Below are 22722 nucleotides of genomic sequence, written 5' to 3'. Positions count from 1 at the left end.
TAAAAATTGACAACAGAAATTCAAGCACTTCTTATGTCTTACCATGTTGTAGGGAGGAATGAAGAAATATGGTAACCCCTGAGGATGTGATATAATTTCTTCAGGCTTAACTTCCAGATGGACTCTATTCAATTATTATGCCAATGAAGGTGTGATGTTGTCAGTACAACACAAGCTGAGTGCAGTTGCAATGGGATGGACTGTCCCTGTATGCAAATAAATTGTTCTGTTTAACATGTGAAATAACTGTACCCTACTCTATCCAAATTAGTTATGTTGCTTTAATTTCTCTAAGTCTTGATACAAGCTGTCCTTGGACAGGCGTTGGTAGAGCCTACACGTTCATTTCTAAGATAAACTATGATGAAAGGCAAGAGTCCCGTTTTGTGTCCTTCCTCAAGCCAGATGGGCTCAAAAGAAAAGCTACATAAGCAAGTACAAGTGAAAGAGAACTCACATGGAAAAAAGTGAAAATCAGCCTTAAGCAGATTTCAGTGGACTTTCTAACTACAGGATGGGAAAGGAAGTTTTTCCCATTTCTATTGACCCTGAAAGTGGCTACTTTATACCCATTCCAGAGGAGATAAATGAGGTTGAACTCTTCTAATAGAAAATCAGTGCACTCCTCCATGAGTGTGAACTTTGCAAGACCAGTCACTGGAGTAAGTCCCTGGGCTCCTGTGAAGACCAGCTAAGAGAGTTGGGGTGATTAGTTGGAGAAGGCTCCAGGGAGACCTTAGAGCACCTTCCAGTGCCTAAAGGAAACCTGTAAGAAAGATGAGGACAGACTTTTTAGCAGGGCCTGTTGTGATAGGAAAAGAGATAAAGGTTTTAAACTAGAAGAGAGTAGATTTAGATTAGATATAAGATGGAATTCTGGTTTTTACAATGAGGGTGATGAAAAACTCAAACAGGTTGCCCAGAGAAGTTGTGGATGCCCTATCCCTGGAAACATTGAAGGCCAGGTTGGACAGGGCTGTGAGCAACCTAGTTGAGTTGAAGATGTCTCTGCCCATGGCAGGGGCTTGGACTAGATGACATTGAAAGGTCCCTTCCAGCCCAAACCATTCTATGATTCTATACAGAGACCCAATAAAGCAAATGAAACCAAATTAAATCCAATTGTCAGCCAGCTCGGCACTTTCTTACTTGCAGCCACTCTATTTGCCAGATATAGCACAGTATGGATTGCCTGAACAGTAGCAATAGTTTCTTTCTGGGCATCCTTTTCTGTGTGCAGGCAGAACAGCTTTTACCACACAAAATTCAGGCCTTTTGCATTCAACCCCAGGCTTCCTGTATAAGCAAATGGAGAGTGACTGAGGCTTTGCCAGAGGGCAACAACATTTAACTTCTAGGCAGGATTGCCTCTTCTGAAGCCTTTCCAGCCCTGCTGCCTACAAAGATGCCTAGTGTGACCCCTCCTCCATCAAGCTGGAGCACACAGCAGGGTACTGGGCATTCCCAATCCTGCCTCCAGCTCCTTCTTGCTCTGGCTTTCACCTGAACTACTCTTCTAAGCATACGTGCACCACGGGAACCCCATGCCACCTGCCAGCTTCCGTGCCTTTATTTTTGTCTGAGGGTGGCTGTTTTTTCAAAGCATCTTGTTGCCCTTTTGTTCCTTTGGCTCTAGAGATGACGTAGGCTTTTACAGCATCACGTGTTTGGGGAGCGCGCTGTGGCCCTTGCACCGCTGCAGCACCATTGTAATGGGTGCAGTGAACTAATTTATCTTGCCCCCACAGGCTGAGCACGCTGCCCAAAAGATGAGGAGATGATTTAAGTGATCTACAGTAATCAAACACCTTTCCCCAGCACTACACATGCACATTAATGTGCACCCTTTAGTGTTTAGAGAAACTTCAGGGGGGAAATGTCCTTTAGCTACTTAAGGAAAAACATTAGCCAATCCTGTCTTAATTCACGCACAGAGACTTTTATCTTCACGCACTTGATTCTGCTGGCCTTCCTTAGGAGACCCTTGGATCCAAATTAAGAGCCATGCCGTTCTTGACCATACAGAGAAGTTCCTTGCAAGGTTATGGAAGCCTTTGTGAGTCAGTTCCTGTGGAATTGACCAAAGGAACTTCATTTTCATAACTAAAGCAGGAAACCAAAACAGCCTGAGCATTTAAAGCATCATTTAATTACAGATTTGTTTTGCATGGAAGGTAAAGTCATGTAAGCCTTTCTAGAGAGGATCTGACTTCCATGCAGGCAATGTCTCATCTGCTCTGTCCAACATTTTATGGTCAGGGAGAAGAGAGATGGGGCAGGCTGACTGAAAATGAACCCCCACCTCAGCAGCAGAAGCAGCTTTCTGCTTACTATAATTTGGCCAGAGAAATTTGCCAGTTTTTCCTAGTGAATGCTGTCCACAGGAAAAATTTTGATGAGAGGTCTTTGGGTATGATGGAAAGCCCATGGTAAGCAGAAGGTGTAAAAGCAGCGAGGGGACATCGTGGTGAGGAGCCAGTTAGTGGAAACCAAGTGCAGCATAATTATTCTCTTATTTGTGTTTCACCTCCAACTACATCAGATGTTCACTCTAAAAGGCATTCCACCTTTCATCTTGGTGGAAAGTACTTTCTTTTAGACCTGACATTTGAGAGTTTTACATCCTTTCTTATTTGTTTCCTCTCCCTTTGTTTTAATTTTAGCCATAGTGCAGATGATCCAGTGCAATACAAGATCAGCCTTTGAGCTTTGGTGAATGCAGCAGGTAATTACTCCTGAAGGGGAATGTATCAGAGGAACTGCTTTCAAATCCAAGCTTCCTGTGCAATATAATTAATCCCATTAAAATAAAGGACTCCAGCACTTCTACCCAGCAGCACCTCTCTATACAAAGTGAAGGTTGTTCCCTCTTGACACAGCTTTTTCTGCTCTTCTCAGAAAATTACTCCACTAAAACCAAACATTAGTCCATCAAAGTGCCTAAAATCAATGATAATTTTATATTCAATGGAATCCTTACTTTCTAAAAAATATCACAATGAAACTGCTCTATTTTCCTTCCCCTTATTGTTACTATTATTACCTCATGAATGCTCCAGAGAGAAACAGCTGCATCTCCTTTAGTTTACAGCTTCTAAGACTTAGCTGGATGTGGCTTCATGCTCTAGGAGTCTATAGACTCAAGCCAATTTGCAATCAAACTGATAAAGAAAATGGCCCTGATAAGATGTGGCATTTGTAGAACTTGGATTTAGTTTGCTCAGCAAGGGAAACATGTCCCAAGGTGAATTTTATGTAGAAATGCATGCTGCAGCATTGTGGTGTCAGAAGCTCCCATTCACAGGGGGTGGTACCCATTGAAACATGCAGAGTTTGTGGTGGGGTCCCTCAGAAGCAAGACCTGCAGCAGTTGGGCTTCAGTGGGATTAAACACTTATTACTGGAGCTGGATGCACAGCTGAAAGGAATAGACTCGGGCTGGGTTACTTGAGCAGGGTATTAGGAGAAGCTAGTGTGTGGGTTTATGGACACTGCTGGTGCTGTGCAGCAGCTGTGGGTAGCTGCTCTGCAGTGAAAAGTGCCCTGTCTGTCAGAAATGGAAGTATCTCATCTTTTTAAATATAATGTTTTTCTTTTGGGATCCCAAGGGGTGTGTGTGTCTGTCTGTGAAACTTACCACAGGGATAACCAGGCTGGCTGTCAACAAGCCATAGAAGGTCTTCTCAGGTGCCTGGTGCTTTGTCCATCAGACAGATTACTAGATTTACCACTGGAACATCCTTCAGCCTTCTGGCAGAGCTGAAGGTAGTGGGAAGGCCCAGAGGAGAGGATTCAGAGGCACAGCATGGGGAATGTGTCTTCATTCCTCCAACAGATCCTGTGGCAGAATCCAAACAGCCTCACCAGCTATCCTGTTCCTGCACATGCAAAATGGTACCACTGTGAATAAATAAAACCCAAAGTCCCCTAACCTGTGGCATCAGAAGTAGCAGGATCCCTCTGAGACATTAGTAAGTCTGAAGAAGGAAAGTCTGTGGCCTCTACAGTAAGTCCTGCTGGCTTGTCCTTGTTGGGATTTCTTCTGCCAAATCTCTGCTCTATGCCAGCAATGGCATCCCCCTGTAGCCATCTCCTTCTGCCATGTGTCCTTCTGTCAAAACATGGAGGAATGAGAGCACATGCATGTAAAAATGTCTATTTCTACCACGCTTGGAAAACATCCTCGTGGGGGACCTGAAGGGAGCAGGTGAGTTTAACAGGGCCCGTTCAGCCAGCTGAGTTACAAGGGAGTCTCCTCAGCTGCTGCCCCTTAAGGAGCCTGAGGCTATTTTTAAATCAGTAAAATTAAGAAGTCTGGGGGCTTGGGAGGCTGATTAGCTCCCACAGGGCACCTACAGATCTCGGAGGCAGCTGAGGTGAGACGAAGCTTGCCTGCAATACACCTGCCTGTTTCTGCCCTGAGCATCCCTTGGCCATTGATAGTCCCTGCTCTGCTGCCATCCCTGGCAGCCAAGGTGCTGCCAAAGCTCCTTCTCCAGAAGGAGACTTGGCTGGATTTGTGTGCCTTAGGCCCTCGACCCTGCAGCCATCCCATTAACTTAATGCTGGTGACACAGGCTCACATCCAGCTGTTCACTCAGCTTCAACCCAGCCTCCCAGAAACTGCTCCTCAACCGTTCCTGGTGCCTCTCCACACACCTTTACCCACACGGGCACAGGACACAGGGCTTGGCTCGCTGCATCTTTCCCTTATTTGAAAAAACCCAAGACTCTTTTAGAGAATTTTTTATCTGTTTAGAGGCAAACTTTGCATTTGTTTTGATGAAATGAAAATAGCTGGAGGTTTAGGCTGATAGCAGCCTGCAGCTATGCCTGCTAGTACAGCAAACTGGCTGCAGGGAGGAATGGCTCTGAGCTCTGCTACTCCTGCCAGGAGCATCCCTGGCACTTCCCAGACTGCTGCATTTTTCCTCTGGATAAAGCTTGGATTGGCACCTTTTGCCAATCCTCAGCACCCAACATTTTTCATCGCTGCCTTTTCTATCTCAGGAGGAAAAGAAAACAATTTTAAAAGCCTGTTCTTCAGGCATTTACATTCCTAAAAATTTCGCTGAGTAACTGGAGAAAAAAATTGTGTGAGGAAAAAATTGTCTTGGAAGGTGACAAGACAACCAGAATAAAGAAAGAAATTCACAGGCACTAACCACCTTGAGAAGACTGTCATGGAGTAGTTCTAGCATTTTCATCAGTCATCTAACATGCCCCGTATGTTCATCCCAAACCCACAAGGAAATCTTGTTGGAATCTGTCCCAGAAAAGCTATCCTGATAAAGTTCATCTCTGTGCAGTGGGACCAGTTCTATTTCAAATTCCCAAAATAATTCTGGAAAAATCTAATATTATGGATTTGTTTGGTGTGGTGTGGGTTGCTCCCAAATTATTTTGCAAGCATCTATCTGCAGTTGTATCACCCCCCACTGAAGGCCCAAGAGGAAATGCCAAGAGGGGCTGGAGCTAATTCTTTGTGTTATTTTCCTCAAGCAAATGAGCTGTGGTTCTTAAAGTAGGATATGCAGATCTCCTGCTTGCATACACCTCCCACTGTAAGACACCTCTGAAAGGTTGCTTGAAAACAGTAGTCACAGTGTTGCATTCATGTACAGCACTGAAGACCTAAAGAAGAGTATGAGAGCTTTGTACACCTCACAAACTCAGCTCCTTTTGGTTTTTCCTTGCACGAATCTTTTCTTCAGCTTCGGAATGATTTTATCATACATTTATTATATTGGGTTGTCTTAAAGCATCAGCTACTGGAATCAAAAACATGAGATTCCTGGTTTCTGTTAAAAAAATCCAAACAGTCTATGAGGAAGCAGCAAAAAGAAGAAACAATAGCTAACGACCAAAAGGGAAACCAATAGTCAGTGTTGGGAGGCAATGCTTTTCAGGCCTTTAACATTTATCTCTGAAGGCCAGCAGTTATTAACTCCTGTGTTGATAAAAATCATATATAAACCTCATGATTCTGAAGCATTTAGTTAAAACTTCCTGTTCCACTAATTAGGGGTTGGGCTCAACAAGCTCCTCGAAGTGGAAACTCCAGACCTTCATGTAGAAAGAGACAAATTACTGTACAGGTGAGAGCTGCCTCCCCACCCCGCTAGAGCCCCTGAATTAGCTCCAATCTGTGCATTCACTGAGGGAGGGAGGGAAGGGCCCTTGCTTGAGCTGGGCACACTTGTCCACCTCTCTCTGTACAGAGACAGGGTCAGCACTTGCTGGCAAATTGGCAGCTGAGTCTTTTTCAGGGGCTGTCACATCCCCCAGGCAGTGACCAGCCCCTTTTAAACCTACCTCTCCATGTCCACCCTTAAAACCTGCCTCTCCTCAGGGACACTTCCGGGGTCTTTCCCACTGTGATTGGGATACTTGGCAGAGCAACCAACTCCCCTACAACAGATGATGCAAATACAAACATTCAGAACAAATCCATCCCTTTAGCTATGCACCAAAATGACCTACTTGGTTTTAGTACATGTATCAAATTGAACTTATCTAAGTTATGATTAGATTACATGAAATCAACATTAAATGCTTCCCCTTTTTATGTGAAAAGCATATTGGAAATCTTATTTTAATGTACAGTATAACTCAGAGCAATTAAGGCATCTTACAATTTCAGTTCTGAGTATTTTGCTAAAAATAACCACATAAAAAGAAAATATTATTGTAACTGTAATATTTTTTATTGACACCTACAAATCTAATGCTTATGAAATACATGTCCCTGATGCTTATACACTGATTATTATAAAGAAGGACTTCTTTCAACTCTGACTCAGAAAAAAAGGCTGACTTGTGACAGATATTGCAAAACTTTTGTATCTTAATAAAAACAGACTATCATTGTCTTAACTTCCTCTTAAGTCTCGTGATTGATTTATTTTTGAACATCATAAGGAGAAAGAATCAAATAGAATAATAAATCACCTGGTTTTAGTTTATTTTGCTGTGGTTTTTTACATCTTGAAACTGACTTCCCTGTTCTGAACCTACATCTGAACAACAGCTATTTAACTTTATTAGTAGATGAGTATTTCTTACAAAACTTAAATAAGCAGTGGAAGTTTTCATTAAAATTAATAGCACCATCAAGGTTTCTTCTTTGCTTTATGGGAAGCAAGGAAAACTTTGTTGTGAAATGCCATAATAGATCAGCAGAAGTCCACCAAAACTCCACTGAAAACAGTAAAAATCAGGTCACAAGCTAATTCATACTATTTTCACTTAGATTTCCTGGCACTTTGGGGAATGGTTTGATCAAATTTTTACTACTAATAAAAAGAGGGGGCAGGAGCAATTACTCTTTTTTAATTTAGCCACCATCTTCAATTAAACACAACGACCTTAATACATGAGAGGGATGGCTATCTGACTGCATAAAATAGTTAAAAAATCATCAGTCTTACCACTCAAAAAGTGATCCCCTTCCTTTGACAGTTAACCTGCAATGTTAGGAAAGATCAATAATGAGAAAGCTGTGGGGATCTGCAGACCAATCAAATTTTGAAATAAACCCATGGGACTGAAACCACCTTAATGCTCCTTTCTGGTTAGAAAATTAAATTATGACTGAGAGAAGACTTTGGTATGTCTACTCCTATTGTCTCCATTTCTTTCAAACTGTAAAAAAACAGAAGAGCCCAAACCCTGGGGACTGGATCACACAATTGAAAGTGGCAGGTACAGCAATTTAATGAGTATCTACTGGTGGAGCCATGGTAATTGTGTTCACACTTGTTGTCCTCTCTAGTTGTAAGGTAAAATACATTAATTGAATCTCGTTCTGCTGGAATGTAATCTCGTTTGTTTTCCTTCACAACACAAACCAGTCTCTTGGGAATCAATAGATGGGGGGTTAAACTGTTTTAAGTTGAGGATGGTGTTAACTCTGTTCCTCTTTCATGGCTGAGCCCCTGGCAGCTAGCAATTATAAAACAATTTGTATTTATAGTCTGGATTCACTTTCTACAAATTCAGTGAGCTGAAATGTCCCAGCACAGGTGTCAGAGGGAGAAAGGCAGTGTGGGTCTGGGCAGAGTCAGGGAGCTAGCAGAGCTGGCTATGGATCACAGGAAGTGCAAGAGACCACTTCAGATTTTGGTGCTCTGACTCTAAATATGCTTAAGTGAAGGCTATAAGCAATTAAAACTGAGGAGAAAAGAGTTGACCAAAGAACATTCCCAATCATCTGGTTTAAAATCTCCCCACTCAGCATGCTTGGCTGCTGGGAATCCAAGTGCTAAAGCCTCAGTTTTGCCAAGAATTTCCTAGTGCTTACCTCAGCTTTGTGAATTGTCTTCCCAAAACCAGGTACCAGAACTAAAGCATAGCAATACTGATGATCATCACACTTGCTACACTGGACAGATCAGCCTAATTTACCAGCCTAGGGTGCTGAGCCCAGGACAGCACACAGGAATGAATCCCTGCACGCAGGGAGCTGTTAGCCCCAGCCAATGCAGACATGTAATGATGACTGTAATTCATCACCCATGTAGATTTCGACCCTACCTTACAGTGAGGTCTGTAGAGAGCTGCTATCTCATCTTGGCACAGAGCACCCCTGACTTCAGTGAGGCTCGACACAGACACAAAAGTCACCTCACCTCACATGAGGCTTCACCCCTGCAAAACTAAAGCACACTCACCATACCTTACAAAAGAAGGGCTTAGATGTGCTTAAGAACAAAACAAAAAACCCCTGCAAACCCAAACTGGCCTGCAAGCAGTGAAGTTAATGAAACCTTGCTTCTGTAAGATGCTCTTCCAGTCTGGTAAGTTAAATCCCAAATCCTACTCCCTCCATCAGGCTGGAAATGGTGCTGGCTGTCACTGATGGGCTCTTGGGCAATCCGAGCTGCCACCCGACTGCTGCCAGACATGACGGAGGTGGTCCAGCCTCCTTTGCCTTCACAAGTACACTCAGATCGTTTCTGCTCTCACCTAGAAAGCATGAACAAAGGTGTCAAACATCTACAATTTTGCACTTGGTAAAAAAAAGGACAACTTTACTGCCAGTATGAAAGGGAAATTACTCGTGTGATCACCTGAAAATGCTAACAATAGGGTAAGCCAAGTCAGTCACCTTTCACTACAGCTAGTTGCATCCTCAATTTGATAACAACTTTATGGACAGTACTAAGAAGATAATTAATCTAGCAAGAAATATTAAAGACAAAGCAAAATCTCAATCCTTAATGCTTCCTGAATATTGTAATGACATATGGCTAGGAGAAATCCACGACAGAACTGCATTGACAGCCTGAATGTAAAGACATGATGGTTAGCAAGAACAGGAAATCATGTTCTTCTACTAATACGCACTTGAAAGAACACTTGACCATGGAAAACAAACCTACACCAGAAGAGTCTGTAGCACAGACAGGCTTTGTCTCACACATTTTCTTGTGCTTCAGGGTCAGAAGACCATCATCAGCTCTCAGAGGGAGGGAACTACAGATTCCCCCTTTTTTCATACTGCTACACTTCACATCTTGCAACCAATACCGTTAGTAGTGAAGAATTGGCAAACCCTGGCTTTGGAATGGAAACAGGTATTAGAGGCCATTTTCCTCTTTTAAATATGTACCCTAACACAGTCAGAGGCTACAATAGCTAGCAAAAAAATTACAAACCAGTGTGTTGGTTGCTGCACAAGATAAAAATTCAATATTTATTGAGAAACTCCAGGCTTCCATAAATAGTGCAGTAAGCCGCAGGCCACTGAAGCTTGAAATAAGACAGCTCGATACAAGACATAAAAAGACTTGAGAAGTGAGCAATAAAACTGAAGTTTCTAAATCCTAGGAAGCCGGCAAAAGCCCAGCTGTACAGCACAGGGGCACTAGATGACTCTCGAGTCTCCTGTGAGAAGCTACAAAGGAAGTCATGCTGGGAAGGCATGCTATGGGCTGAGATATCTGCCTGGCAAGCCTTGCCCAATTCAATCTCTTGTGGCAGGAAGTTTCTCTTTCCCTGCAATTTACTATCTTATTTCTTTTCTCCCATTCTTCAGTAAAGAGCAGAAGTATAAGCAACATGCAATAAAAAAAGACTGGCAGCACCTAAATGACCCCATGTTCTCCGCCTCACTGTAAATAACTCCATATAACTGATACTGCATTTGTTTTTAGGGTTGAGCCTCCAGCACTTATTAGGTGAATTTTCAATGTTGTTGTTCTCATCCAGATGAATCACAATCAAAAATGAAGGCAAGAAAAACAGGGCAATGACAAGATGTTCAGCCTCACAACAGCAATGCCGAGATCCTTGGGAAGAGTCACCCATTCACAGCATCCAGCACCTCCTCCAGTTGACCATCCTACATTTTCTTTTGCATCCTCCATACTGTATATACACCATTCCTCTGTATTTCCAGTTTCTACATTCCTCAGGTCTCTGCATACACTATTAAGAAAAATAACATTTTGCTGCCCATCAAATCTAAGAGACTGAACACCTGGTGTAAATCTCCTCAGTGGAAGCACTCCTGTCACCCCTTTCTGAATGGTTGCCTTCCCACCCTCCTCATCGTGAACCAGCAGCTGACAGCTTTCTTTCTGAGAACAGCTTTTTTCTGCCGAATATCAGGAGGTTGCTCTGGTCTCAGGATGAGTCAGGGAGGCCCAAAACTCCTCCCTCCAACATTGATCACTTAAATCTATTTTGTATAATTACACATAATCTTCCTATTCTGAGGCACAACACATTTTAAAGCCTGTTAGATAAGTCCATTTTCACTGTTCTTCATGGAAGATGAAACCCTCACTGCACTGAGACAGGGCTTAGTTTTCTATCTAGGTTATAATCAGTTTAGATCTGTGCTCTTCCATCAGTGTTGCTCATTAGCTCAAAGGCCTACTCGCTTGAGCTTGACTCCACCCTGCCTTACTGGTTACTCATAACCCTCCCCTGTATTTGCTTTTCCTATGTTAATCAAACAAATATTCCCAGTGTGCTCTTGTAGATAAGCTTTGCTCATCTCCAGTAACCCTCCTGGAAGTATTTCTGTACAAATTCCTCTTTCCTGGACATGATTTATCAGAACTGGACACAGTAATGTCTCACCAGTCACCCAGAAGCTTGACTGTGTGCACACCACTGTCACACTGAGTTTTTTCACAACCACATTAAATTGGCAGCTTCCTTTCATTATTGACTAATAAACCCTGGTATTTTCCCATTACTCTGCTGGGTTCCTGGATTCACACTACAAATAGTTATTAATCTGTACATGCAGTATCTTGCATTTTGTGATATTACATGTTCTTACAGGCTCATTTCTAATACTTGAAGGTCTCAAGTCACCAACAGAAATTAGATTATTTGTTGAAACTATTACTCAGTTCTGAGTAGACTGACCAGCCTCTGCAACATTTACAAATGAATTCTGACAGTCCTGTAAAAAATTGTCTACCTCTGGTACTGATCTATTTAAATCATTCAAACGTGTGGTTTCTGGTTTGCTTCGGCAGCTTTGGACATGGGAATTGCAAGAAGCCAGCAAATAATATTTCTTTTCAACATACCAAAGCTATCGCCATCCCACTAAGATAAATCTGTTTTGAAGCTTTGCAATAAAAAAAAACCAAACAAACAAATCAAAAACACACAGAAAAGCCAAATAGAATGCCCAAGCAAAACACTGGAAAGCTTAAAATATTGCACATGGCAAGCATTTAACCAAAAGACTTGGACAGGACAAATGTGCTCCAAAAAGCCCTTAATACATCTGCCACTGTTAGGTTTGGAAACATGGAAACAAGCCCACAAGGAAGCAGAACTGGGCTTAAAGCAGGCCGACACCTTGGGCCTTACTTCAGACGAAGACATGACAATGCAGTGGGAAGAACAGCATAAGAAATGCAGCACCAGGAGTGGGCTCCTTTTCCAACAGCTTTCAGAAAGCATCTGAACAGCAGACTAAGGGCTCTGGCTGACCTTTAACCCTCTAATGGAAACAAAGTCTTTATTCCCTGTATCAAATAATTCCAACCAATTATGTTTGAGGAAAAAAAAGAAAAAAGAAGTGTTAAGGAGTCTCATAGCACAAAGAGAAGCATACAGGTGTGAGCATCTTTCCGGAGTGATACCGATTCCTATGAGGAACTGTGAATTCCATCTCATCAATCATCTTTATTTTCCTTACTGTTTTGATGGACCCCTTTTTCCAAACTGTACCACCACCTTTTCTGGCCCTCTCTCTGCCCGAAGGGGCCGAGAAGGCAGGCACCCACTGGCAACAAACACCTCCGGCCGCCCCCTTGCAGGCACAGCCCAGACCGCAGTGCGTCCACAAGCATCCAACGCGCGCCGATTCACTGCCATGGATGTGATGGATCGCACTGACTTGTACACCCAGGAGCGCGACTCACACGGGGCCGGGCAGCTCCGGCCTGCGGAGAGCCGGCGGGTTTGAAGCGGCACGAACTTACCGCGCCGGAGCCGCCGCCCCGCAGCCCGGGAAGCGGAACCGCGGGAGCCCCGGCCCGCGCTCCCATTGGCTCGTCCCGCCCCCGCGCGTGACCGCCGGCTGGCCCTTCCCGCTTGGAGCGGCGCGCGCGGCGGCGGAGCCGGCCCGGGGAGCGGGGCTGGGGAACGCTGTGTCTCCAGGGCGACGGCGCCGGGCGAGCGACGGCACGGGAGGGGACACGGGAGGGGACACGGGCGACAGCAGCAGCGCCGCCGCCACCGCCCGCCGGCATCACGTGCGGCCGCCGCGCCCGGGGGCAGGAAGGGGGGGCTGCACCACGTGACGGGGCTGTGCCCGCCCTCGCCCTCCTCCTCCTCCTCCTCCTCCCCCTCCTCCCCCTCCTCCCGCTCTTTCTTCCCCCGTCCCGCCCCGTTGGCTGTTGCCGTGGCGACACGGGAAGGAGGAGGCGGGGCCGCTGCCCCACCCCGGCCGCGCCGCAGCCCGTGAGCGCGGCCCCGCCGCCGGCAGCGCCGCCCAGGAGCCGCCGCGGCGGCCGGGAGCATCCGCCGGGCGGGGAGCGGAGCGGAGGCGGCTGCGGCGGCGGGCGCAGGGCGGGGCGGCCGATGGCGGGGGGGTGAGGAGGGGCCGTCGGCAGGTGCGGGTCGGGCGGGCGGTCCGCGCTGGCGGGAGGATGCGCGAGTACAAGGTGGTGGTGCTGGGCTCGGGCGGGGTGGGGAAGTCGGCGCTCACGGTGCAGTTCGTGACCGGCACCTTCATCGAGAAGTACGACCCCACCATCGAGGACTTCTACCGCAAGGAGATCGAGGTGGACGCCTCCCCTTCCGTCCTGGAGATCCTGGACACGGCGGGCACTGAGCAGTTCGCGTCCATGCGGGACCTCTACATCAAGAACGGGCAGGGCTTCATCCTCGTCTACAGCCTGGTCAACCAGCAGAGCTTCCAGGACATCCGACCCATGCGCGACCAGATCATCCGCGTCAAGAGGTGACTTGCCCGGCGGCCGCTCCTCCGGCGGCCGCGCCCGACGCCCACCTGCGGCCCGGCCCGCCCCGCCGGGGCCTGCGGGCCTCCCGCCCCCCCCCCCTCCCCCCCCCCTCCCCCCGTGCCCTCCTCCCCCTCCCCGGTGCCCGGATCTCCGGCCCGGGGGCTGCCCACGCCCGCTCAGGTGGCTGCCCCGCGGCTCCCTTCCCTCTCCCGCCTCCCTCCCCCGGGCGGCAGGACATTCCCCCCCATCCCGCCGCCCCCTCCGGTGCCGCGCCCGCAGCCCCGGGCTCCCCGTGGGCGGGGGCCGGCCGGGGGTGGAGGAGCGGGGGCAGGGGCCCGGGGCTCCGGTGGTTTCCGCCGCTCGCCCTCCCCCCAGTCGCTTGTGCGGGGACTTTGGGGTGCTCCCTTATGGAATACGGTGGAGAATTGGGCCAGAGGCTGGAACCGTGGGGGCAGAAAAGCAGTTCCCCCAGTGTTGTATCGGGTCAGCCAGCCCTCGAGTGCACTTTCTTGGTGGATGTGCTGTGGCCGATGTGCAGGGGAAGCACCTGGATGCTTTCGTGCGGCAGACGAGAGATCTGCCTGTTCAGATACCTGCATAGGTATTTCCATTAACTTCCCACTCTTAAAAGTGCAGGACGCCACACTCTTTCTCGGTGGAAGTGACGGCTGTGAGTGTTAGGCCTCATGTATGCTGGTGTTTCTCTTAAATTTCCCACGGTCTCGTTGCCAGCCACTCTATTAGGAGCTAGCCCACGGTGGTGAAGCACCGGTGCCTACTGCCAGTTTGTTTTTATAATCGCTGCGTTGTTTAGATGTGCATCAATCAGTCAGATGTCGGCGGCTGAAATGCAGCCAGTCGCGCTAAAATAAGGGTAGATGCACCATTTGAAATCATAGCAACCGTTTGAACCAGAGCGTAGATGAGAAAATGCCGCTGGCCAGATCGTCACAGACAGAGGTCTCCTTACTGCCCGTGGAGAGAGGCTGTAATTATATGGCAGAACTGGTTGTAGCTTTGGCTTGGACATCTGAAAGGGAAGCCCTTGTAAATAACTTAGTAGGACCACATCTGTTGGATTTGCATCTTAATGTAGAGTAGAGCATAAAAGGTGATGATAATAATAATGGCTAATCATATGGTCGGGTATGGTCTGTTCACAGAAACTGCCATTCCAGACCAAGGCCTGGGGAAGATGTATTTTGAAATTGGGGAGGAGGGTGAGTAGGGGAAAGGGGAGGGAGGAGGCAAAGCGCTGCTATTTTTAAAGACTTGCAAGTTTTTCGTAGTGGGTGTTTCTTAATGTGTGTCCTGACTTTTTCAGTGGAGATTTCTAGAGACCAATGTAATGGAGTTATTTTGAACTTATTATGAAAAACACATTTTCAGTATCCTTCCATCCTTATCGTTCACGCATACCTTATAGAAGAACATTTTTTCTTTAAGTAGTTTGGGTAGACTTCATTCATTAATAAATGCTTTTGGTTTTCTCGTATTTAATCATCACTATAAATTAATTTAGCCTCTGAGTTTATATCTGTGGCTTTTGCAGCTTGCTTTGTACCTTGCGCTGGAGCATCTGCATTCAAACGCCAGCTGACGAGCTGTAGATAGGTGAAGCAGAATAGAAAGCAACTTGTACTTCCATAGTTACATTGACTCAGCATTGCTGAGAGTGGGTCTAAATGCTGCTCTTACTTTTCATCTGCCAGCTCTTTTACTGCAAAACTTCAGCTTTGGGCTTTTGGTCAGATAGTTTGTGCATACATTTATGCAAAGTAATCTGAATGCAGCTGAAATCCTGAAAATTTTAGCAAGCCCAGATAATTTTAATTGAGTTGAAAGGAATATGGTGCATTAAAAGGATGTAGCTTCAGCAAGGGTACCAGATTTTTGTTAACTTCCCTGATCTTATGTTTGTGGGTTGTGGTGGGGGTGTTATGTTTTGGAACTTAAGTTCGCAGGCAGTGTAAGACCTAATGTGCTGTAGACTTAAGCTTGCATCCTTTTTACCAGTTGAACCTGAAAAATGCATATTTACAGATATAATATGCATCTGTACAAGGACTTCTAAGTTATAATTTACAGTTGCAGAAAGGCAAGTCGATTAATCATAGTACTATTTACTCGGGGGTTTTGGATGACATGTACCTGAAAATGACAACACTATGTTTATATTGATACAAAACCATGTTATAAAAATCCCTGAACTTTAGTTGCACCTGAAAACCAATTGGCTGAGTCTCTAACTGGTAGTTATCTCTGCATTTTACATATTGTCCTTGCTATTTTATTTTATTTTTGGATTAAAGAATCCCTGTGTTATACCATAATTAGAGAGTAGTCTTAATTACTTTCCCAAGAAGCAGAAAAGCCAGTTGAAATTCCCTCTTTGGGTTAAGAGATGCACACTTGAGTCTTCTGCTTCCCTGGTCTAAGCACCACATACCAGGCCAGTGAAGCTGAGCGAGTCTTTTGCACCACCTGATGAAGCTGAGTGACCTTAGAGGAATGAATGACATGTTCATGAATGAAGGAGAGGAAACAAGTGGACCCTCACTTTACTCTGAAGCTTAGCGGTTAGAAGAGATTGCAATCACTCTTGCCACTCTAGTTTCTGTTCTCATTAAATGGCTATTTAATATTAGTGCATAAATAAGCTTAGTCTTAAATCTAGCTCTGCCAGCTTGCAGAGAACTCCCCTAATGGCAAAACGATGAAGTTGAGCTTTCTTGACGAGTCTGTGTAGGCCTTGCATCCCTTTCAGTCGTGGTGCACAGCTTTGTCAAGAGTGGGGGATGTCTCCATGGCTTTTAAACAGGTAATTAAAATTCTTTCCTGGGAAATGTTGTAAATGTAAACAGTACTCCTCTTTTCAAAGTAAAAAAAAAAATTTGTTTAGATCTTTCTAAGAGAGAGTCCAGGTGCTTTACCTCCAGAAGGGAGCCTGCCAGTTCTGAGTGGATAGGTGCACCCCTAGCAGCTCTGCCTAGAGAGAAGGAGGAGGAGGAAGAGCTTTCAGAAGTGCTCGCTGTACTCTGGGCTGGAGTTGTCTGCAGCACAGAGTGCTGCCAGCATTACATGAAGGATCACGGTGGTACAAAATCACAGCTGCCATTCTTCTTTCTCCATGTGCTTCATCTGAAATGCCTTGATCCAGCCCCAGTTGGGGCACCTAGTACTAGTTTCTGGACCTTGCTTGTGCCAAGTATATCCATTAAGCCTTGTTTCTTGATTCTTGCATACGCTGAGGGTTTGTACTGTTGGGAAGATGGAGTGTACATAAGGTAGCTTTGACGACTACTTATTTGCTGTCTTCAGGAAGGATAAAGAGAATCAACTGCTGCTTTACTGCCTCCTGGTGAGGTCATACACAAAGGATGTTACCTGTGCGTTGGTAGGTGCTGCAGCTCTGGGGCCTTCTTCCTTGGATTTACAGGCTTGGCAGCAAAGAACTTCCTTGTTTATGCTGCAGACAGAACTCACCACAGTTTCAGAATGAGCTGTTTTCTGGAGAAACCTTTTATTTGTGAGAGCAGGGCTAAATTGGATGAGTGGGTCCATGTCAGCAAAGGTCTGCAGTGAAGGCAGAAGAGAAGCAGTCAAAAGAACAGATTGGAAGTGGTACCCCTCAGTTGGATGTCAAGGTGTAGAAATAATTAGTGAGTGTGCAGATTAAGTAGTGTAAATTTTATTTTTGTGGAAAAAGGAGTTGGGTGACTTCTAACGTTTTTGTGTTTATTTGTTGTGTGATTAGACAGCTCTCTAAAGAGAATCTGCTGCTATTTGCCAAATACTGAATTTTAATTTTTAATATGACTGCCAGTGTTTTTCTATTATGAAGGTATGTTTAAAACTCACTGGATATCAGTTCTAGGTGCTTGCTTAGCCCTTCAGTAATGTAATTTCTCAATCTGTACTACAGGCATTTTTATAGGGTTTTTTTTCAGTTGGACCCCATGAAATAGGAAAGTATCATTATTTCTATTCAAGCAGAAAACTAGAGCCTAGAAATAAGAACAAACTCAGAGTTAATCCAGAGTTCTTCACTTGCACTAATTTCTCTAGATGTCTGACCTATACTTTAAATACAGGAGTGTTGTGTTCATGTTTTAGAGACTAACAGAGTCTACTTAAAGTATTTCTCAAAAGTGCTATTTTATTCCAAGTAGTGAAAAAAACACTTTTTCATTAATATAATGCTTTTTCTCTAGAAGAAAAAGACCAGAAAATTTATTTTACTTAGATTGGCTGAAAATGCAGACTAAATTATATATTTCTATGAAATATCACGGAAATATGTCTTTGAGTTGAGAATGTTCTTTGTGGCTGTGGTTTATGATCAGGATGAAAATCTGCTTCCCAGTCTAGGGATTCTGTGTAGTAATTTAAAACATACAAGAGATGTAATTACTAAAATTTATTAATTGTGAAGTCAGCATCTTCAGTCAATAATAATTGATGTATTTAGCGACTTAATGGTGATTAAGTCTGGAAAACTATATTTGAAATTACAAATTGCTCAAAAGTCTAGTTGAAAATATCGCTTTCCAAGTACTATGAAATCGAAGTATGGGTTTTATTTACTCTTTAAACAAGGTTGAATTTTTCAGTTGTCTGAAATTCCATGTATGTTGCATTCTTATTTTAAGAAAGCATTTTTTCTACTTTTGAAAGGTAATTAGAGAATTCTTCATGAACACTGGTGTAACACCTTCAATGAAATAAATGGCTTCAGCCTTTCAGGAAGAAACACTGAAGTGTTTAGTAGAAGTGAAACATGGAAAATCCTGTTTCTTCTGACGTGTACTGTATGCAAAGCTTGACAAATGTCTAGGGATTTTCATAGGTGCTAGCTGTGTAAAGATGGCAGAAATAAGCACAGACTGAAATCCTTATGTCTTTTTTAGCAAGAGTTCTTTTTCTTGCAATAATCTTAATGTAGTGGATTGTTTTGAGTACCCATCTTTAAGTAAAAAAAGGCAGTGTAAGGTAAAAAGCTGCGAGCCACTCTTGTGCACTCATCAGGTGGAATTTAGGACTTCATTGGAAGAACAGAGTAACAGACTCTGAATCTCAACAAACATTTCTGCATGTTTAGGTACAATAGAAGAACTCTATTGGTCTCCCTTTTTCTTTTCTTTTTTTCTTGGTTAAGGGACACCTGTGGATAGCTGTTTATCAGGGGGCAACCTCATCAGTTTATAAGAACAAAATGCAAATACTTTAAGCATCTGTAGAGATACAAAGGAGTGGTAGACACAAGTAGTCAGTCATACCTAATTCTCTGTATATAATATCAGAACCTTCAGCTGTCTGGCCATCTCTTGTGTTTTATTGGGGAAGTGATACGTAGACTGTCCTATAGAAAGTGCCTGTAATAGAGTAAAACTCAGATTTGTGCTCTCATGTTTTTAAAGTAACTTTAGAGACCAAAAGAAGCATTGTATAGAGTTGAATTTTGTGTGTGTGTGTGAATCTACCTTTGTTTTAATTTGAAATTAATGAACTAATTATAGGTTCCTACAAGTCATACACAGACAATCCTCTAAAAAATGTCTCTGTCAGTGTGAAATCTTAAGCTATAGAAGATTATTTTAAAGTTGTTTGGCTTAAACTCAGGTATTTCAAGGTGCTTATGCATCTTCAGAACATATAACCTTTAATGTTTTCCTGTAGTAACTTTTGAATTTGACTACATACTTGCAGATTTCTCTTGACTCTTCCCCCCTACACTCTCCCACTCTCACATTCTTGATAATCTGAAATATTCATATTACTTTGAATTTCTTTGAGTGGAAAATGTGAAAGCTGGAGACAATGCTTATAACCAGAATGTTCCAATGTGTTGGGGTTTTTTTGGCTGTTTCCCTGCTCCCTACTACCCCCACAGCTCAGTCCAGATATACAATAGGTATTCCTTCCCAAGTTTTACTTGTTTTTCTCTGTAAGGTAAACTGACATGATAGTTTTCATATACAAACACTGAATATAAATATTTTTATCCCCTCCTGCTTTTTAGGTGTTCTTTGGAGTTTTATTGAAAAAGCCAGGTAGGCAAGCTCCTTTTGTATGTGTGTTTAGTTTAGATTGTGCTAGTCTAGAGTATGGTGCTTTTTTTTTTTTTTTTTTTTTTTTTTTTTTTTTTTTTTTAAAAAAGATGCCTGTATCCCTTAGCATCATCTTCTGGGTTTGGGTCTTAATTGCTGCTGTAGCTTATGTTGTTGTAGAGATTTGTGGATAATTTTTGGATAGCTGCAAGTGTCAAATAGTAGAACAGTATATGGCAAGACTTCTTAAATTTGTTTTTGGTTGTGCAATATTGCTTGATTGTGTCTGTGTTGTAAAAATGCTATTTAATGTGTTAAAGACAAAATATAACTGTGACTTTAATTGCTTTCATAACTTAGTTCAGTAATATAGCATAATGCTTGGGGTTGAATGTTTTCTATCTTACTCTTCATTAGGCTGTTTCGACACAGAATTGAGAATATTTGGAAAATTTTATTTTAAAAAGTCACTGCTCATTAGAATTTCTTTTGAAATTTTTGCCTTTGAATTTCTGTTTTGCTGAGAGGACAGTAATTCTTTAAATACTGTTTTTTATAGCCAGCACAGTTGGCAGTAACTTTAATATTTTCTTTCAAAATAATTCTTCAGTTGGATAGTGTGTGGATAGAAACAAGTCTTGTTCTTTGGTCAAACATGAAACATTCTGGGTAACATTATGTTTAGTTAGAGCTTTTATGCTATCAGGCATGCCTTTTGGACTGAAATTTCAAAAATAGGCATTCTTTGGCTACTGAAAGTTTTTAGATGAAAATGTGAAATGTCTGAGTGGGTAGATCTCTCAAAAAATCATTAAATCATTCCATTAAATTTCTTTTCTAGTTTTCTTCTTATTAATTGAATGTCAGATTTTTATTTCTTGTACCTAAGAAAAAACCTGGGGTTACTGGTTATTTAATTTCTGGAGCATTGCAAGTGTTGCTCAAACAATTTTTTTTCCTCCTTGTAAATTGTGTAGGTGGTATGTGATGATAACATTTTGAGAGAGAATAGGGAAGCAATTGGGACTGCAGTGCTAAATTATCCTGGCACGTAGTGACTTGTATAAAGATTTATGTATAAAGATTTTAAGGTAACAAGAACTGTAGCAATCTGCTTCTATGGGCTCTTATTCATTAGCTTGCTTCTGCTCTTTTTTGGGGGTTTGGATTTGTTTTGTTCTGTTCTGGTTTTGTTTTCCAGAGGTTTCCAATATAGGACTGGTATTCAGTTTTTGCTACACTAAGGCAAACACTGTAGTCTAGGTACAGTTTACAATGATGAGTGCAACTTGAACACTTTCTTTGTCAATGGGTTGGATGCATTTTGGCAGCTGTGTTGTCTTAAATCCTAGTCTAGACAAGAGAATTAAAGGTGTGTTATGAGCACGTTATCCTTTCTCAACATTAATGTCATGGGACTCGCTCAGTTTGTTGGGTGCTGTACTCTTCAAAAATGCAATGGTGACAATATTTTAATTCTTGTCTTAATTAGCCCTAGACTAGGTGAAAGATCAGGTGAAGGACAAAAAAAAGAGTGTTTTTAGAGTTGATTAGCTTGTTTTCAAATATCACTTGTGTCTTGTAGGTAGAGCTTTAAGAACTTTAAAAATATTACCTTCTGCAAAAGTCAGGGTAATGAGGAAGACATTGAAGCATTTTTAAAATATTAGGATGTAGTAGTGTAGGGTAGTGGTCTGTGGTAAAATAAAATACAGTTCTCCCTTTACAGAATGGTTTGGAGACTTCCCATTATTGTTCTGGTTAACAGGTAGCCACCTTAACTAAAAGATTAATAGTGTTTGAGATTCCCATGTGATTTTCAACTCAACTACAATTTAATTTGAACTGGAAACAAATTGGATAAGGCACTGAACTTAAGTGCTCTGAATGTTGTGAAGAAGAGCTTTGGTCCTGGATTTCTGATTAATCACAAGAAAGGATGCTTTCAAGAAATAGCCAAATAGGTCACCCCTAGCCTATATTCATGTTTGCTGAATTCTGAGCAAGTTTTCGTAGCAGAATGTTTGAATTGTTTGCCCTCTTACTCCTAATACAGTACTAATACTCCTAATTTTACAGTAAAGGGTATAAGCCAGGACTGATCAACCTACTTTATCTGATTAGATCTGGTTGCAGTTTCCAGCATTGCTATAACATCTTTTTAACTGCTGTAGGAAATCTTACTTGAAACATTTTATAAAATAATTGGAATAATAAAATAATTTGTCTTATGTAAAAGCTGTGAACTGCAGAAGACCTATCTAGAAATGCATAAATTCTCTCCTCAAGAATTCCTTTTCTTTTGAAATGTCTTTACCATGTTTTTAATTTCATTTATAAGTTTCAGAAACTCCTTGGTTTTGTTAGAACTAAAGAATGAATACAGAATGTCTGGGGTTTATACCATTTTCCCCAGAATTTATAAATGAGTGGGGAAAAGAATCTGGTGGGTTTTTTTTTTCACCCCACTGTATTTAATGATGCAGAATGCTGAACAAGTGTATATTTTTGAACTGTGACACCAGTCGTAATCTGTATACTGCTTCTTGTAAATACATGTTTTTAGGAACGTATGTTTTCAGTCTGTGGATTACTTTCTACTGCCAAAAGAACTTGATGTATTAATAGGTTTTCCTAGTAGCAGTCTTAAATCTCCAGGTTCAGAATTTGCCCCTCTTCTGCTGAAATAATTCTGCTGAAGACCAGTCACACAGTGGTGTTTTGTGGTTTAGTTGTGGGGTTTTTTTAGCTTTAGGAGTTCAGTTTCTTTTTTCTTTTTTTCCCATAATTTGGAGGGCAGAAGAGGATCATGTTGAACTATTTCTTCTGGAGGATTTTATCAGATGCCTTTCATACCCCTCTACCCCCACAAAGCAAAAAATCTAACTAGTGTGAGTGTTTTTCAGTCTCCAGTTGAAGCCAGGCTTTCCATCTCACTGCTTAAGGAAGGCATCTGCTCTGTTAGTCTCAGATGCAGTTAGACTCTTGGTAGCTGACATGCAGGTTACTCCCTTCAATGCCTGGAAGAGAGAAGAATGAGTCACCTTCTGCTGGGTTAAGGCTGCTGCAGTCCACTGTCAAAGTCCAAGTGATAATGTGGAATGAATTCTCCCATTGCTTTCTTCCATTTGAGTGTGGTGTTAGGTTTGGGGGGAGGGGAGTGGGGGGTTGTCAGTGTGGTACCACTTAAATCTGTTTGATCTGCTTGGATTCTTTAACAGATGAGCTCC

At 43.0% G+C, this 22722-nt stretch overlaps 1 protein-coding gene and 1 long non-coding RNA gene across 3 annotated transcripts in view; one reads left to right on the top strand and one right to left on the bottom strand.

Annotated features, from left to right (window-relative positions):
• Window positions 1-1100: 1100 nt before the first annotated feature.
• On the bottom strand, window positions 1101-12522 carry LOC138106904 (uncharacterized). 2 transcript variants are annotated; one of them, XR_011149188.1, is made up of 6 exons: window positions 12459-12522; window positions 8769-8967; window positions 7431-7466; window positions 6316-6411; window positions 3638-4111; window positions 1101-2068 (listed from the first exon to the last, which is right to left on the bottom strand). It is a non-coding gene; the product is annotated as an uncharacterized lncRNA (long non-coding RNA). The 2 variants fall into 2 exon arrangements; XR_011149187.1 differs by having other exon boundaries at window positions 1101-4111.
• Window positions 12523-13104: 582 nt separating this feature from the next.
• RAP2A (RAP2A, member of RAS oncogene family) overlaps window positions 13105-22722 on the top strand; it is a 30981-nt gene continuing 21363 nt past the window's right edge. Inside the window, exon 1 of the mRNA XM_069008194.1 lies at window positions 13105-13441. Within this exon, the coding sequence (XP_068864295.1) occupies window positions 13128-13441 (314 nt within the window). The 5' untranslated portion in view covers window positions 13105-13127. The remainder of the gene's footprint in view (window positions 13442-22722) is intronic.

Source organism: Aphelocoma coerulescens, chromosome 1, assembly GCF_041296385.1.
Source record: "Aphelocoma coerulescens isolate FSJ_1873_10779 chromosome 1, UR_Acoe_1.0, whole genome shotgun sequence".
Lineage (NCBI taxonomy): Eukaryota > Metazoa > Chordata > Aves > Passeriformes > Corvidae > Aphelocoma > Aphelocoma coerulescens.
This window is presented reverse-complemented; position numbering and strand designations above follow the sequence as displayed.